The sequence below is a fragment of the Athene cunicularia genome, assembly GCF_003259725.1.
Source record: "Athene cunicularia isolate RWA chromosome 5 unlocalized genomic scaffold, athCun1 chr5_part3, whole genome shotgun sequence".
Classification (NCBI taxonomy): Eukaryota; Metazoa; Chordata; class Aves; order Strigiformes; family Strigidae; genus Athene; species Athene cunicularia.
The window spans coordinates 6336125-6350987 of record NW_020799103.1 but is presented as its reverse complement, the minus strand read 5'-3'; the positions used below and the strand labels follow the sequence as shown (position 1 = coordinate 6350987).

The 14863-nt window shown below is 38.9% G+C and overlaps 1 protein-coding gene across 4 annotated transcripts in view; it reads left to right on the top strand.

Moving 5' to 3' along the window:
• Window positions 1-3796: 3796 nt before the first annotated feature.
• GAS2 (growth arrest specific 2) overlaps window positions 3797-14863 on the top strand; it is an 89090-nt gene continuing 78023 nt past the window's right edge. The window contains exons 1-3 of one of the 4 annotated variants that reach the window (XM_026850895.1): window positions 4381-4403; window positions 8523-8558; window positions 8806-8967. In XM_026850895.1, coding sequence (XP_026706696.1) covers window positions 8826-8967 — 142 coding nt within the window. In that variant the 5' untranslated portion in view covers window positions 4381-4403; window positions 8523-8558; window positions 8806-8825. Of the gene's footprint in view, window positions 3830-4302; window positions 4404-5746; window positions 5768-8522; window positions 8559-8805; window positions 8968-14863 lie in introns of those variants that run through there. The other 3 variants (XM_026850897.1, XM_026850894.1, XM_026850896.1) reach the window with 3 other exon arrangements.

Here is a 14863-nt window from a genome sequence, read left to right as displayed (position 1 = left end):
TCAAATCCACCCCTCCAGGTTCTTGGTGTCGTCCTCAGGCTCTGGAGTCAGCTCTCAGGAGGGCAGAGTTTGACTTTGAGGGCTGCGCTTCTTCCCTCGTGCTTTGCGCGGAGCCCCGCACTGCTGCCTTCCCGAGCGGGGATTGCTGTCCGCAGCCTGCTGCGCCCGCCTCTGCGCGCTCCCGGCCGAGGGGCGCGCCTGGGGCACCAGGGGGGCGCAGCGCAGGCTCCCCAGGGCCATTCCAGCACACTTCTGACATGACTTTGAAATTAAAAAGGGAACAAACCCAGTATTTTTCCCCCGCACGTTAAATTATGAATGGTTTCTTCACTGTGGACTAGATGCTGAGCCAAGTGTAATGGTTTTATGTTGGTTTTGTGATGTGGTTTGTGATTTAATAGGAAATTAGCTGACATTCCTAAATTCGTATCATGGTACCATAGGCCATCTGATCAGCATTACACCCTTCTACCCTAGTTGGAACCACAACCAAACCTAGATGGAGGTGGTGAGGTGAGGAGTCGTCATACTACCCTCAAGTTTCTAGCTCTTACTGACTTTAGGCTACTAACTTATTTGGTCACTTTATTTATTTTACCCACAGTCTTATTTAAATTGGCACACTTACTATCCAAAGTACCTCTTCAACTCCACTTTACACCTCTCAGTTAAGCTTCACACTAATTTCAGGACAGGATTTAGAAATGGAACTTCATAATTAAAAGCAAAGCTGATGATTGGGAGTCAGCTTGTAATTCCGCCTGCATAGTGTGCTTCCAGCAAGAGACACACTTATGCTCCTTGGAAGATGAGATATGTCAGTTTAAATATGTGTTTCCTTTTCTAGTTGGTGGAGGTTGAAACTTCTTCTGTACTAATTTTTAACAGCTATTTTGCTTAGACAAGCAGAAAAGCTTACAGTGAGAGCCAGGCAAAGAGAAGTCAACTTGAAAGTTTTTGGACTGTGTTAGGAATCAGGGTCAGTTTCCAGAAGTTATAATTTTATGAGCAAGTAGATATTGAACATTCCTGAAGTTTTGTTTTGGTCTATATGAGAAGGACTTTTTGCCTTCCTTTGGTAGAAGAGACATTATCAAGGCGGCAAAACTATTTCTACTAGGCATAGTCCTGAAAATGTCTAGGCTTCCAATGATTAGCTCAGATTTTTAAGTGCAGTTAACTTCATTTTGGTCTGGCCTCAGGCCAAGGGCTTTACAGGTCGAAAGTATTGGTAAGCTGTTGTGCCAGGTTCTCTATCCTCTGCTCAAAGTACTGCACACATTTGTAACACGTATATTCATAATGTAAAGGACAAAGGCTTCTTGTGAATAAAGTTTACTTTATCAGTGTAGATCACATTTTGATGTAAGCCCTTAAAAATTCTAATTGATTAATGAGTTTCAGATGGTGGTTCCCCTCCAGTGCCCCTCCCCCTGCGCCTAACGTACAGTATGCTCCAAGTTAATCTGGGAAAGCTCCAGAAACCTTGGGCTAAATAGGTTGTGGTATAGTTTATAAGGATAATAAAATATCTAGAAAAATTGAATTTCCTTACAAAAATATGCTTGCTGCATTTTTGAGCTTATCTTTTATCTGCTTGTTTATGGTAGTGAGAAAACTAAGATTAGAGATACATATATTTAGGATGGTGCAGACAGGAGTGACCTGTTCCTTACAGAAGGGAAAGCTCTGCAATAGCCCAAGAGGAGCTATGCAATCTAGTAGCAGTATCACTTTAAAGGTGATTGTGTTTGCTTTTACGTATGTAAAAGGCAAAATTAGAGCAATTACTGTTCTGTAGTAAATGGGAAATTGCAGGTGGTAAAGATGGACTGAGTAACATCTACAAGTGAGTGACAGGTCTCTAGGTTTTTTCTTAATGCTTGTTTTAGTCCACTTTAAGGATTTCAAGTAGGGGAGCTTTCATGGTTTCACTTGGGGAAATTATTCCACTGTCTAGCAGATCTCACCATAGGGAACAGTTTCCTGACATTAACAATATCAGTTACAGAATTTGTTAGTTACCTCTGTGGCTCTCAAAGGAAGACATTCATGTATCTTTTATTCCTCCTTTCTGCATGTATTTGTGTGTATACACACAAGTATGTATATGGGTGAGGGAGTGAAAAAACAAGAGCAGCCTTTAGTCTGTGGACTAATCATATACTCTCCATATCTGAAAAATATGCCAACACTGAGACAGGAAAACTGAAAGCAGTTTTCAGATGTGAATGGTTGGATGTGCTACATGTTTAAAACTGGCACTTGCTTACATGAAAGTGGTGACTGCAAGTATGGGTCCCACATTGTAGGCAGCCTCATTTCTGCTTACACAAATGTGTGTTTTGTTGCTGCAACCTAATGTGTTTATGAACACTGGATCTTTTATTTAAGCCTCTTTTGCACCCAACTTGCAGTTACAGTAAGTGCAAGCTTCACACAGTCCACTGAAACTCCAGTATAAGTTTCAAAAGTTCTGTTCTTTTCCATCTGCTTGAGGTGATTAGAACTAGCAGGGAGATCCAGCAGAGACCCTTGCCAGATACTCATGAGCTCTGTTCTGGCTTTTGATCCTCTGTCTCCTCTCTTTCCAGGATGGCTGCTTTCCAATAGCATTACCTTCTCTCTAAGACAGCAGGAGATTGTCTGCAGTTATAGCCGATACCCCTTTGTCAAAGCCAGTGTGCAGTTTGGTGCTCAAGTTCCAGTTCCTTCAGAGAAAAACTATTGCTGCGCTTGTCTAAGTTGCTGTCTGCTCTGCCACTGACAGTAAAGCTATTGCACAGTTGTGTGCGTGATGTGTTTCTGCTAGAACTGATAGCTAACGTGCTTCTTCAGTCATATTACAAGAGGCCTCATTTCACAAGCCTAAAGGCTGCGTATTTAATTCTGTGAAGATCTGATGAACTAGAGTCTTTGAACCCAGTGTCCAAGGCAGTGTTACGCCATCTTCTGTTCCAGTTGTAGAGCAACGAAGTCCCTGAATTGGCAGAAGTGTGTATCTTCCGTTGTGGATACTCTGGCTTGGCAGCCAGCTGAACAGAGCCAGTCCCCTTAGCTGGTCTGCTAGGTGATGGTACCTGGGGGCCAGCATGGGTGTCTGTTGTGCAGTGTCACAGTCAAGCTGGTGTGGTGCAAAGAGGACATCATGTAGGACCTTTGCAACAGAGATCATTTGATTGATCTCTAAACAGAGTTCTGACTTTGCTTTATGATTTTGTTTTTCCATCCATAGACACTTTTAAGATCTTTTAATTCTTTTCTGACTGAATGCAAATACAAAGAAAAATGCTTGTTTCACTGGATACTTAATTTCTATGCTAATTCTTAAACATAGTCCTAAAGAGCAAGTAACTCAACAAGACTGCTTCACCCCTGACCTGGAAGAATTGCATCTAGGAGCAAGTTAAAAGGAGTGGTTCAAGCCTCCTTTTGTTTGAGAACTAATGCACATGTTGTAATTAGGAATAAGGTTGAAGCAACAGTGAAACTTGTGTAATAGAGAGAGCACTGCATAGCCAGCAGCGATTCAGAATCAGCCATTATATATATATATATATATATATATATATATATGCTGGAACTGGATGGGCAGTTTGGAGTAAAAACTTACTCGTTTGTAAAATCAGTTCACAAGGTGGAGCATGTGTATTTTCTGTGTATGTATATCTATGCATACACACCTTTATATATAATTTTTTTACTATATTGGTACATTTTTTCCTCCTGATCATACTTTGTTTTGGTTGAAGAGTACTATTATCACAATTTTACAGGTAAGGAGGCTGGTTGGAATAGGAAATGGAATTGAATCCAGGTGTCTGCAACTGTGAGTGCCTAATTGTGCAGCCAATTTTACTTTCTGGATTAGTTTTTCCCTCCTGTGTGTTTTGAGTACAGAGTGTATCATTCCTGAATCCTTTTGTTCTACCAGTTAACCCCAACAAAAGCCAGTGGAATTACAGAAGATTACTTGTTTGATTCTCATTGCTTTCACCTGGTGATCACTGACAAAAATCAGCAGATAGTGTAAGTTACACTGCTGGCAAAAGGCAAACAGTGAGCTACAATACACAGAAAACTAAATGTACTACTGTAAAGCAAAATAAAAACTTCACTGTTTGGTAGAAGCAAGGAGAGAGAAATAGACCCTTTCAGTGTGTTGAATCTGTTACATGTCACTAGGTATACTGTAAACTATCCCATGCTGAATTCTTCAGCTAGACAATAAGTCTAAGAATTTGAGATGTCGTCCTCTTATTGAGAGAAGTGGAAAAAAGGGCTGTGCTGCATAAATATGATCTGTAGCAAAACAGAATGAAAAGTAGTTAAAGAGCTTTCCTTGTCTGCCTTCAGAATAGAAGGGGGAAGATTTTGCTTTTTGAGGAACGCAGCATTGAGAGGTAAGTTTTGAAAATGCTTGTGCATATCTCATGTCAGCCTCAACAGTTTATAGGGAAGTGTTACATTCTAGAAAATATTTGACATGTTTGTGTTGGCTAGTTTTAAAGAGCTTTATATATGATGATTTGATGTTGCTGTTAGAAAGTAGTGAGATTAGGACAACAAATATATTTTGGCTACTTTGTTCATACCTTATGTCTGCCAAAAGGAAAGGATGAAGTAGCTGTTGGAGCCAAAGAGCCTTGCCTCAGCTGCAGTGATGTATCCTTGAATGCTACTGTCTACCTCTGTGGCAAGTTAGTCCATTTTCCTGACCAAATTATTCACTAACCTTTTGTCCTGCTCACCAGACATTTTAAGGAGGTGAGTTGATGGTATCTGAGCAAAGAATCAAGGGTCTGGCCTTGCCTACAGATAAAATATTCAAAGGGATCTTGAAGGAGGAGCTCAGGACCCAACTGCTGTCAGCTTCATCCAACTAATTCAGTTGAGCTTCTTCACAGGTCCCAGTTAGTATGTGGTGAAGTTTTAATAGCTAATGTATGGGCTAAATTGATTAAGTAGATGAACATTTTAATGAAGCTTAAGTACTTTAGCACTGAAGTATCGTGGAGGCTTAAGTTAAAGTTCAGTCGCCTTCAGTGTTTGCATAGAAGAATAATTAAGAGTTTGAGAGCTTCAGATGCTTGCACTTTGATAACTGACCCCCAATGTCAGTTACAGAATTTGTGAGAGGAACTACAAGTAACAAATTATGCTCTGCTCCTTGAAGGGTGTTTTTCTGTTTTGTTTTGTCATGCTTTTTCTTAAAAATCCAAGGTAGGAATTTTGTTGCATTGATTCTAACATGAAAGTATTTTACTGAAGTGTAGGGCAGGATTTCAGAGACGTACTGGGGAAGGGGAAAATTAATTTTCTTTTCAGAAGTGCAATTAAATAAAACTTAGAGAGGTGAGGTTGGATGGTATGTGATTAATCTGTGATTCTTCAGGGTTCTTCCCAGTGGAGACTCATCATCAGTATTAACTTTTTAATTCAGGGCTACTATTTCAAGCAGACCTAGTTCCAGTATAGATGCCTGAGTAATTTTCAGCTTCTAGAGGTTTTTGTCACCTCTCTATCTTCTCATCTTTCCTAGTTTACTGTTCTGAGCACCCGTGTCCTAATAAAACTACTTTAAACTCAGAATACGCATCTTGTCTCTGGATCTTCTCTCTTCCTACTACCACAGTTACTATGAAACTGAAGCCCATGAATCCTACAGAGTCAGCTCTTTGTTCTCTCACTTTTCTTCATTCAGTGAGTCTCAAAAGTTCCTTGAGACCTTTACACAACCTGGTTGCTGAGTTTTTTGAAACAAAAGGTAGGTCAGTATGAAATGTATTTAAAGACAGCCCTGTATTTTAGAGACACCTGACATGACATCTCAAGTCCCTGAATTCTCTGCTCTGCATCTCCCCAGAGATCAGAGTGAAGCATAAACAGACCGCAGTGCTTGTTTCACAGACTGATGGGGAAACCCAGACTGCCTCCATGTAGTGCTTCAGAAGCCTTCCCTCTTTTCTCTAATTTTCAAGAAATACAATTTTCAGACCTTGGAATTACGTCAGCCTTAGCAGTGGCAGCAGCCTGTATTATATCTGCCTGGCTGTTAGTCATATTATAATGTGGATGGTTATTAATTGGCTCCAAGTTTCAGAGGGCACTTCATATATGTGATGTTAGAAGTGATAAGGAAGGGGGACCTTTCCCAAGGTGAAAGAAAAGGATGTTGTTTCTGTAGTTTTCCTCTTAATGTGGCCCAGCTCAGTGTGTGTGCCATGTGTTATAATCCTAGCAGGGCAGACTCTGCTTAGGGTCCCATGATGAATACTGCTGTGTGCATCCTTGAAATACAAAGTTACGCACTAATTTAGTTTGGAAGGGACCTCCAGGGGTCATCTAGTCTAACTCCCTCCTCAAAGCATGTATGAGCTGTGAAGTTATTTCCAGTGAAGAGGTGCTCTAACTAGTTCCTTTACTACACTTGTGCTTCTTTTTTCAGGTATATTTTTCCAATCTGTACATCAAAAGAAACAAATTGCAGGATTTTTTTCTAAATATTTAGATACATAGGTGTTAATAAACTGGAAAAAATGATGCTAAAAAATGATGTGTTTTTACTTTATATACGTAATGTATATGAAGTGAACGTTCAAGAGTGAGAATTTTTTTTTGTTTGTTACTTTTTACCAATATAATTTCAGAGGTTATTTGAGAGAATAAACTAGTTTTGTTTCTGGTTCTCACCCTAACAATGGAGTTTATAGACTCCAGAAATCAGTCAAAATATATTTAGTTTTTCTTTTTTCTGGAAATAAAGTATATGACCGACGTATTTATACTTTATTTTCCCCATATAATCTTTGAAGACAGGGTGGTGTCAATTATCCATCTTGCATCAGTTTCCATCCAGTCATTTGAAGCAATAACTGGCATGGTTCTGAATGACTTAGAGCAACTTGAAATATACTGTTTTAATTCTTTAGCTGTTAGTACCATCTAGTCTGAAGGAATCTATTTTGAGAGTGACGTTCTGGATTGATTTTTGCAGACCTAACAGCCTAATTCTCCCTCCACTCCCTCACACCCTGCCTCAAATGAACAGGTATGATTTGGATTTAATCAACCAGGAAACCATAAATCCAAGCTGACATTTTTACAGAGTCAGAGCTGTGCTTAAATTACGTACTTTAGTCTGCCTTAAACTCATATGCTTTCAAAGGAACTTTGATACATGAGGATTTTTTTTGTTGTTGTTAGAAAAATACAGAATCTACTCATTTATACAGATATGTGTATTTATACAAGGGAATTAAGTCTTTTTTATGTCTATTTCCCCCCCTCCAGCCCCAACTGAAAAAATTGTTTAATTTCAGTAAGAAGTATTTTTGTAGTGAAAGATGTGCCTATCTCAAGGGCAAGCCAAATATAGGATTTGGGGTGGGGTCTACTTTCAACAAGAGCTTAAGCAGATGTTTTTGTGAACAAGGAGTTTAGTTACCCAGGGTATGGTTAAAAAATGCTGGAGTATTTTAATGTAAGCATTAAAATACCCAGATAGCATTTCATATGTTTGGAAATGTCAGTTACAGCGCAATTTTATGGAAGGGCAATTGCTTTTTACATTCAGTAAATGTTTTCTCTTTTTGGCAAAAGAATTGTTTTCAGTGTTCTTGTTATTCCAGGCCACAGTGGAATAGTATAACAAATTGTTCTTTTCTGTTGTTGTTTTTAAAGTCACTGTTACCTCCTACCTGACTTGAAAGGTATGCCAAGGGCAGAAAGAAACAGTGCTTGCAGGGTATCATAAGCTGAAGCCAGCTGATGTCTGTAACCACAGTTGGTGTGGATCAGCTGGTTGACAATAGGCACAGAACTGTTCCTTACAGACCTCCCAGCCCCACTTAATGTCTGTCCAGTGCCCTGTTGCTGCTGGTTGGTGTGACTGGGTGTTCAGCAGGCCACAGCACACCAGGCAAACAGGCTCTCAGCTCATTACTGCTAGTATTATGATCCAGGTCTGAGTTTCTTTTTTAGAGAGAAAAATAACCTTCTGTCCTTAGCACACTTCTGCCACAGATCGGGGAATTAGTCCTTCAGGAGCAGAGATATAGGTCCAGTGGGCCTAACGTCTCTGACTGCTGCAAGACTCAGAACACTTAAGTAATATTTAACACATGACGTATTGTCTTACCTAAGTTTCAGAAAGTTGTCACTGAAGCAGAGGAGTATTTGTATAAAAGGTGGAAGTGGGAAGTGTGGGTGACCAGCACTAGCTGTTGTGCTGCTTTCTGAAGAAATAATGCTATTCAGTAAATTTATTTGGTGGGTTTTTTCTTTAATTATTCTAAAGCTGTAGAATAGACTGATTCCATTTGGTAACTGCATTTCTTAATTGTTAGTAAATTTGCTGTAGTAGCATAACTCAGTTGTTCCCGTGTTTTTTTGGGGGCCTGATCCAAAAATCTCTGAAGCTTTCCATTTATTTTGACTGGATATTGGATCAGGCACCGTAGTGAGTTGTTAGTGTTGTGTAAAATGTTTATTTTGATTTGATTTTTAATCATTCCTTGCAGAATATTTGGTTATGTGTTGGCAACATGTGTAGCTTGGTGAGTACAAACGAAGTTGACATTTATCTGTATGACTTAATCACTTGCAGTGTGATCTATTAACCAAACAAAACTTCAGTCATCAATGTTGTATTCATGTTAGATCCATATCTGTTTGTCTGACGTGTAATTTGTTAGAATCCTAGCTACTGTTATCTTCTATAATTCTAAAAACAGAACCCGTGAAACTTTATTTAGTACTTTTTTCTTTTTTTCTTTTTCTTTTTTTTTTAATATGATAAAACAGGTACAACAAGCGGCTAAGCAATGTGCACTGCTCTGAGCCCGAAGGCGCGTGGGCCTGGCCTCTCTGATATGCATCAATACAGTCAGTGGCTTGCAAGTAGACATGAGGCCAACTTGTTGCCGATGAAGGAGGATTTGGCTCTGTGGCTCACAAACCTACTGGGTAAGATAGAGTAAGATGGAATGCACATACTGGGCAGGAAGAGAACTCTATACACTGTTAGCTAGAAATTCGATCCTTCAGTCTTCTTTGTGTTTCAGAAATAAAGGGAGTTATGATTAGGTACATAGCTGCCTCCACGTAGTGTAACTGTTAGCAAGGTTAGAAAAGCTAGTAAGTAATTTGCCTCCAGTGTTTCTGTGAGTAGCATAATTGAACTTTATCCTTAATTTTATGATTATTTTTCTTCAAATTTCCTTTTAAATGTTCTTTTGCATGTGTTTTCTGTATTAATACCATTAAGCTGAATGGTGCTAATTACTGCCATCAACTCCATCTTCCATTTTTATTGGTAGGCCTTCTAAAGAGTGTGAGTGTACTGACAGTCTGGAACAGAAGGATTTCTTTGCTGACCAAGCAGTCTAGTGATGGATAATTGCCACTCAAGGCAGTGCATGTTAAGACTTGTGGAAGATTGTGCATGGAGGGGTCTGACCTTGTGGCTACAGCTGAGACCTGGGGATTTACTGGTTGCAGCTGTATGTCTCGGTGTGTGAAGCCAAAACATGTTGTTGATGAAGGAGGATGCAAACCAAAAGCCAAGAAAAAAATGAGGTATACATGAAGAGGAGCAAATGAGAGTATGTCCCTGGCAGGAACAAGAGAGACAGTTCTTTGGGATATACGACTCATTGAAGAAGGTGGAATTTAGAAACTATGAGCCAGGAAATAGTATGTTGTTGTTTGAGAACATTCAAGGGAAAATGGCTTTTGTGTGATCTCTGTAAGTCCAAAGGATTCTACCAAAGAAATATATGACTTACACAATACCTCATCCTAAGGGAAAAGTGCCAGCAGTTCCTCTCATTAAACAAAGAGGAGAAAATGTTTCAGAGGAGGTGAATTACATGAAACTTTAGATGATGTTGTTTTGGAGGTAAATTTGGATGAGTGTTTATAAATTTGGCATTTGGCGTGTGTGGGTTTGGGGTTTTTTTTGTTTGTTTTCCTGGAAGTCTGTTCTGGTGAGACATAGGTGGTGTCTTGTCTTGGCAAATGCTGTAGCTGAACCATCTCAGTGATAACCTACAATAATAGAGTATATCTAGCACCTTTTATCTGCATGTTCTACATTGCTGCATGTCCTGTTTTTTAAGAGGAAGGTAAGGATCACTGTGTTATGAGAGGTGTAGTCACTAAGTACAGTGTCAATAGAATGAAAGAACAGAGTATTTTCAGGTAGGCCATACCCATTTTAGAGTTGGAATAGAATCCAGAACTACAAAAGTGGCACTTGTTTTAAATTATGTCTTTGTGTGGTACTTCCATTTAAATAAATGAGTTTTGAATATAAAATTGTCTAGGCAATGCCAGAACAAAATCCAGAAATCTTGACTTTTCATTCCAATTACCACAAGACAGCAATCCAAAAGACTGTTTTTTGAATCAGAAGAAGCCATTCCATTATGCATTTAATATATTGTTTAAATGATTTGAACAATGAAGTTTTAGTGAGCCCCTCTAAAACAAATAGCAGCTTGTTTGCAGTTCATAACAGAGTTCTCACAGTGACAAGTTTAGGAATGAGGTCACTTTTTCGCAAGAAAGTAGCAACCAGCAGGAGGTTCGGAAATGCCAACTATAATTAAAAATCTGATTTTTCATATGGACACCAAATTCTGCACAGCAGAACTAAATGGGCACAACCCTCTTTTAATTAAGCAGCCTACACAGTTCATTTGCTTAATGCATTCCCCCACACCTTCTCACACTAAGCTCTTCTTTTCTCGGAGTTTTTCCTAAAGAACTGAAATTAGTTATTTATTAAACTGCTTTGAATTCCTGTGTGGACATTGTTATTCAAATGAATAATTCAATTAAGTTAAAATTCACATTCAAAATAACTTAAGTGTAACTGAATCAAAGCAATTAATATTCATATAAATATATTAACTTGGAATTCAAATTTTGTTTAATTACTGTATAATGTAGGTTAACTTTAATGAGAGGAGGGACGTGTGAGCATGTTGCTGTAAGATAAAATAGGTGTGAATTTATAGCATGCTCTTACCTCATAAAAACCTGTGTGTACTCTCTCACTTCTCAGCATCCAAAAGGATAAAAGGATGTGCCAGACACTTTTTTGGTTGGTTGTAGGGATTTTTTTTCCTCCATGGGAGAAATAATGTACTTTGCATTAACGGTCAATAGATTTTCACGTGCGTAGATCTGCAGATCACACAGAGCAGATAATATTCTGTATCCACACCCTGGTTTGCTCTGTGCTGTAATTTGTATGGCCTCATTGGAAGTGTCTTTAGGCCACTTTTAATGCAGTAGGATTTCTCAATTTATAAAGAAAATGAATATGAAATAAATGGAGATTTGAAAAAAAAAAAAAAGTATTTTAGGACTGAACTTCTTTGAGGTAGTTTGATCAACTGATGGTGTTTTTGGAAATTCTTGTGGAGAGGCAAATATGCCCTACACAGTGTTGCTGGAAGTGACAGTTTTTTGCAGCAGCAAAGTCTGGTGTAGGTTTAAAATTATGAACTGGAAATCATTAGAAGGATAGTGCACTTTATAATACTAATGAAGAGTTTTGATATGAGATGGAAATTGGGTGTAGCTAGAGTTTGACCATACCAGAGTGATACACTGGAAGACTTGAGATACTTGGTGCAGCTGGAAGATAATGCTGTAAGAATTTTTAAACCTGAGACTGGACATTTTATTCTAATATTCATGGATATTGTTGAGGGTTTTTTTAGTAATCACTACTACTTTTGTATGCATTTTGCTAATTATTTTTGGAACCGTGTCAGAGAAGCTCAGAGCTTCTTAGAGGACTGTTTAGATTTTAGCTGCCTGTTTTCTGGGGCCTGGAAGAAGGACATTGCAGATGAAATTGATATGTCAGATGGGATTAACTTGTACAATATTGTACATTATAGCATTTTCAAAGTCTGACGCATCAGCATTGCAAGGGTTGGGGTTTGCATGCTGGGGAGGAAGACTGAGCTGTGGATGCTGTGTCTCTTACCCTTGCTTTCCTCTGCTGAGCTCTGGTGGCTCAGTTGAGAGATCCTTGCAGTGGCAACGTTAAGAATATTGATCCAATTTTCTTGCAAATCATGATCATCTCTCAGTCTTGTTTTTATTATATATGGAGCCAAAGAAGCACTGGGCAATGTTTTCACTGCTGACTCTCCAAATTTGGTAATTATGTATATACTTATTTTAGTAGAATGCTCCTGTGGATACTGAAAACTTCTGTTCAACCTTGAGCAAGCTTCATGTGGGTCTTAGCATAGTTGGGCCACAGTAACGTTCTAGCAGAGGCAAAACAGCAGTTTGAAAGCATTTGGGGTTTGCATCTCTGCTGTCCTCTCCAGTACTGTCTTGCCTCCTCTTGTGTGTCCACAGAAGCAGAAGGGCTGACATTAGGAGGAGTGGGCCTGTCTGTGCAGCAGTCTGTAGTTTAGGACAGATAGAAAGGGATGGTGTCTCTGTTTCCCCTTTGGCTATTGTGTAGAGTTCTGATCTTTTTTTCCCATTCATGGAGCCTATTTGCCGCCTGCAGAGAGTTGTATTGTATATTGTTGCTTACTTCATCCATCTTCACTTAGTACATGGGACCACGGAATAGACCTGTAAGATGTGCCCTGGGCACATGTCTGTGGGCTCCAAGGCTTCAGTGCAGAGGCCTCTTCCTAACAGAGCTTTCTGGGCTTCAGAAGCTTATAGGTAAGGAGCTGGAGAAAACAAGATGCTGAGGAAGTAGATGTGTACATGCTGAATGTTATATGAGGTGTGTAAAAGTTGCTTGGGTGCAAAAGTGAAGTAGGTTTTGAGAAAAGGAACAGAGGGGTGTGGATGTTAGGAGAGGCACTGAGTTGAAGACCAGACTTGCAGTTTAAAGGTGTATTGAAGGAGGCATAAAGCTTGGGGGATGAAGAGTGGGAAGTCTTCTGCAAGGAAACTGTCTTTCTCTGATTCTGAATTAAAGCAAAACCTGCTTCAGGTCAGTGTCATTGCTCACCTTGCTGTCTAGGAGGATTCTGTAGCAGTACCGTTATTTTCAACATCAACAACATATTCAGCTCAAGCCAGTGGGAAGTGCAGGTTTTAACTGTCTGAATATCAATACATCCATGATACTGATGCTTCTGGTAGTTCTGCTGGCACTGATGCAGTTTCTGATTTAACTGAGTGGCTGTATAATTTTCTTTAGCATCAGTGTGCCTTTGGGATTGTTTATGTGTCCCATTTCAAGTAAGTGATAATGCTATCAAAATCATTTCTCCTGCTGTCTGCTATTGAAAGAAACAGAGTAGCCTTGTCAGAAAAGAACTGCTTTTGCATGTGCATAAAGTCATTGGCCTTTGTTTTCTTTAATTTTTTTATTGCATTTTGTTATCTTCGTTTTAAATGACACACAATTTGAGAGGGTTGGGAAGAGTTGTTCTACTGGGGCCTCAGTGTTGAAGTTCATCCTTCTATTGATGTGTTGCAGAGATTCACTCCAGTGAAATGTTTCTGTTTGTAAATAGTACTAGTAGATTTGTGTCACCACTGAAGCGTACAATTGCAACAGTCGGTGAGCTAGGTGTTGAGGCTAGAGTCACTCTTGCATTGTAGTTATTAAAATAAGCGTGGAAGAACTCAGTGCAGTCATAGAGGAACCAACTAGACTGTGGTGCTTTGTTTTAGTCTTTGAGTCCCTCCGCCGCCTTCTGAAGGCCCTGGCTGTCCGAGGCAGCCCATAGGGAATGTTTTATCTTTGACCTCTTGGGCACACACCCAGGGCATGGGCTCTTTTTAGGTATTCTTTCACAGACCTCCTGGTCTCATTGCTTTAGGAGCCCGAGGACCGGGTGGCCTTGCAGATAGCTGCCCGCAGTTTCCAAGTGGTAGGTGCTCAGGTATAATTAGTCTTTTTAAGGGGTATCTGGTAGTTGTGATAAAAGAGAGGGTAAGCAGTGCTTGCGAGGTTTGAGAAAGCCTTCATATTCCTGTTTTTTTTTTTTCCCCCCATACTTCTAGTGTTGTTTTTTTATTATACTTAATGTTATTACCATTCTATAAAAACATTGCAACTGCTTTCTTGTAATTATAGGGGGAGTTATACATTTTTAATGGAGTTTAATGTTTTTTCCATACAAATATACAGAGCCATTTTTTTCCTCAGGCTATGAACATTACTCTCATTTGAATCAATACATTTCAACTGTTAAATATGTCAGAGTGTCTGTTTTAGCAAAGAAATGCCACCTTTTGGAGCCATAAAATACAGTGAATTGAAAGCTGACACCTAATATATTTTTCATTGGATACAGATGTTCAATGCAAAACTCATTCTTTCAGCTTTCATAAAAGGGAACAGAACTAAAATACTCTAGCTTAGTGCACAATATGCGATGACTGAACTGCTAATGCAATTCATCATTTAAAAGAGTATAAATGTATTGTTAAATAGCAGAAGAAGATAGAAGATTTTTTTTCCATGTCTGTGTAAAGAGAAATATATTTTAGGGTTTTTTAATACTTGACCAGTGAAATAATAAATCTAAAAATCATAGGACAGAATAGATATGTAGAATATGTTTTTTCTTTTACCTGTGTGAAAAATTATGCTTTCCAAAATAAAATGAAAATCTTGAGCAGGTTAAAAATATTTGAAAGAAATGTTTTAGAAGCAAATTAAATTAAAAAATGCAATACTCCATTCAAATTAAAGCAGTTCATATAACATAGTAATTTTTCATATTTAGCTTTCTAATGGCTTTATGCCTTTTGTGCCAAAAATGCTGATGGGGCAGATGGGAAAGTACGTAGGCTAGAATGGTGATGAAGGCTTTTGAGGTGCTGAGATGTTCACTTTTTGTATCTGTGGGCT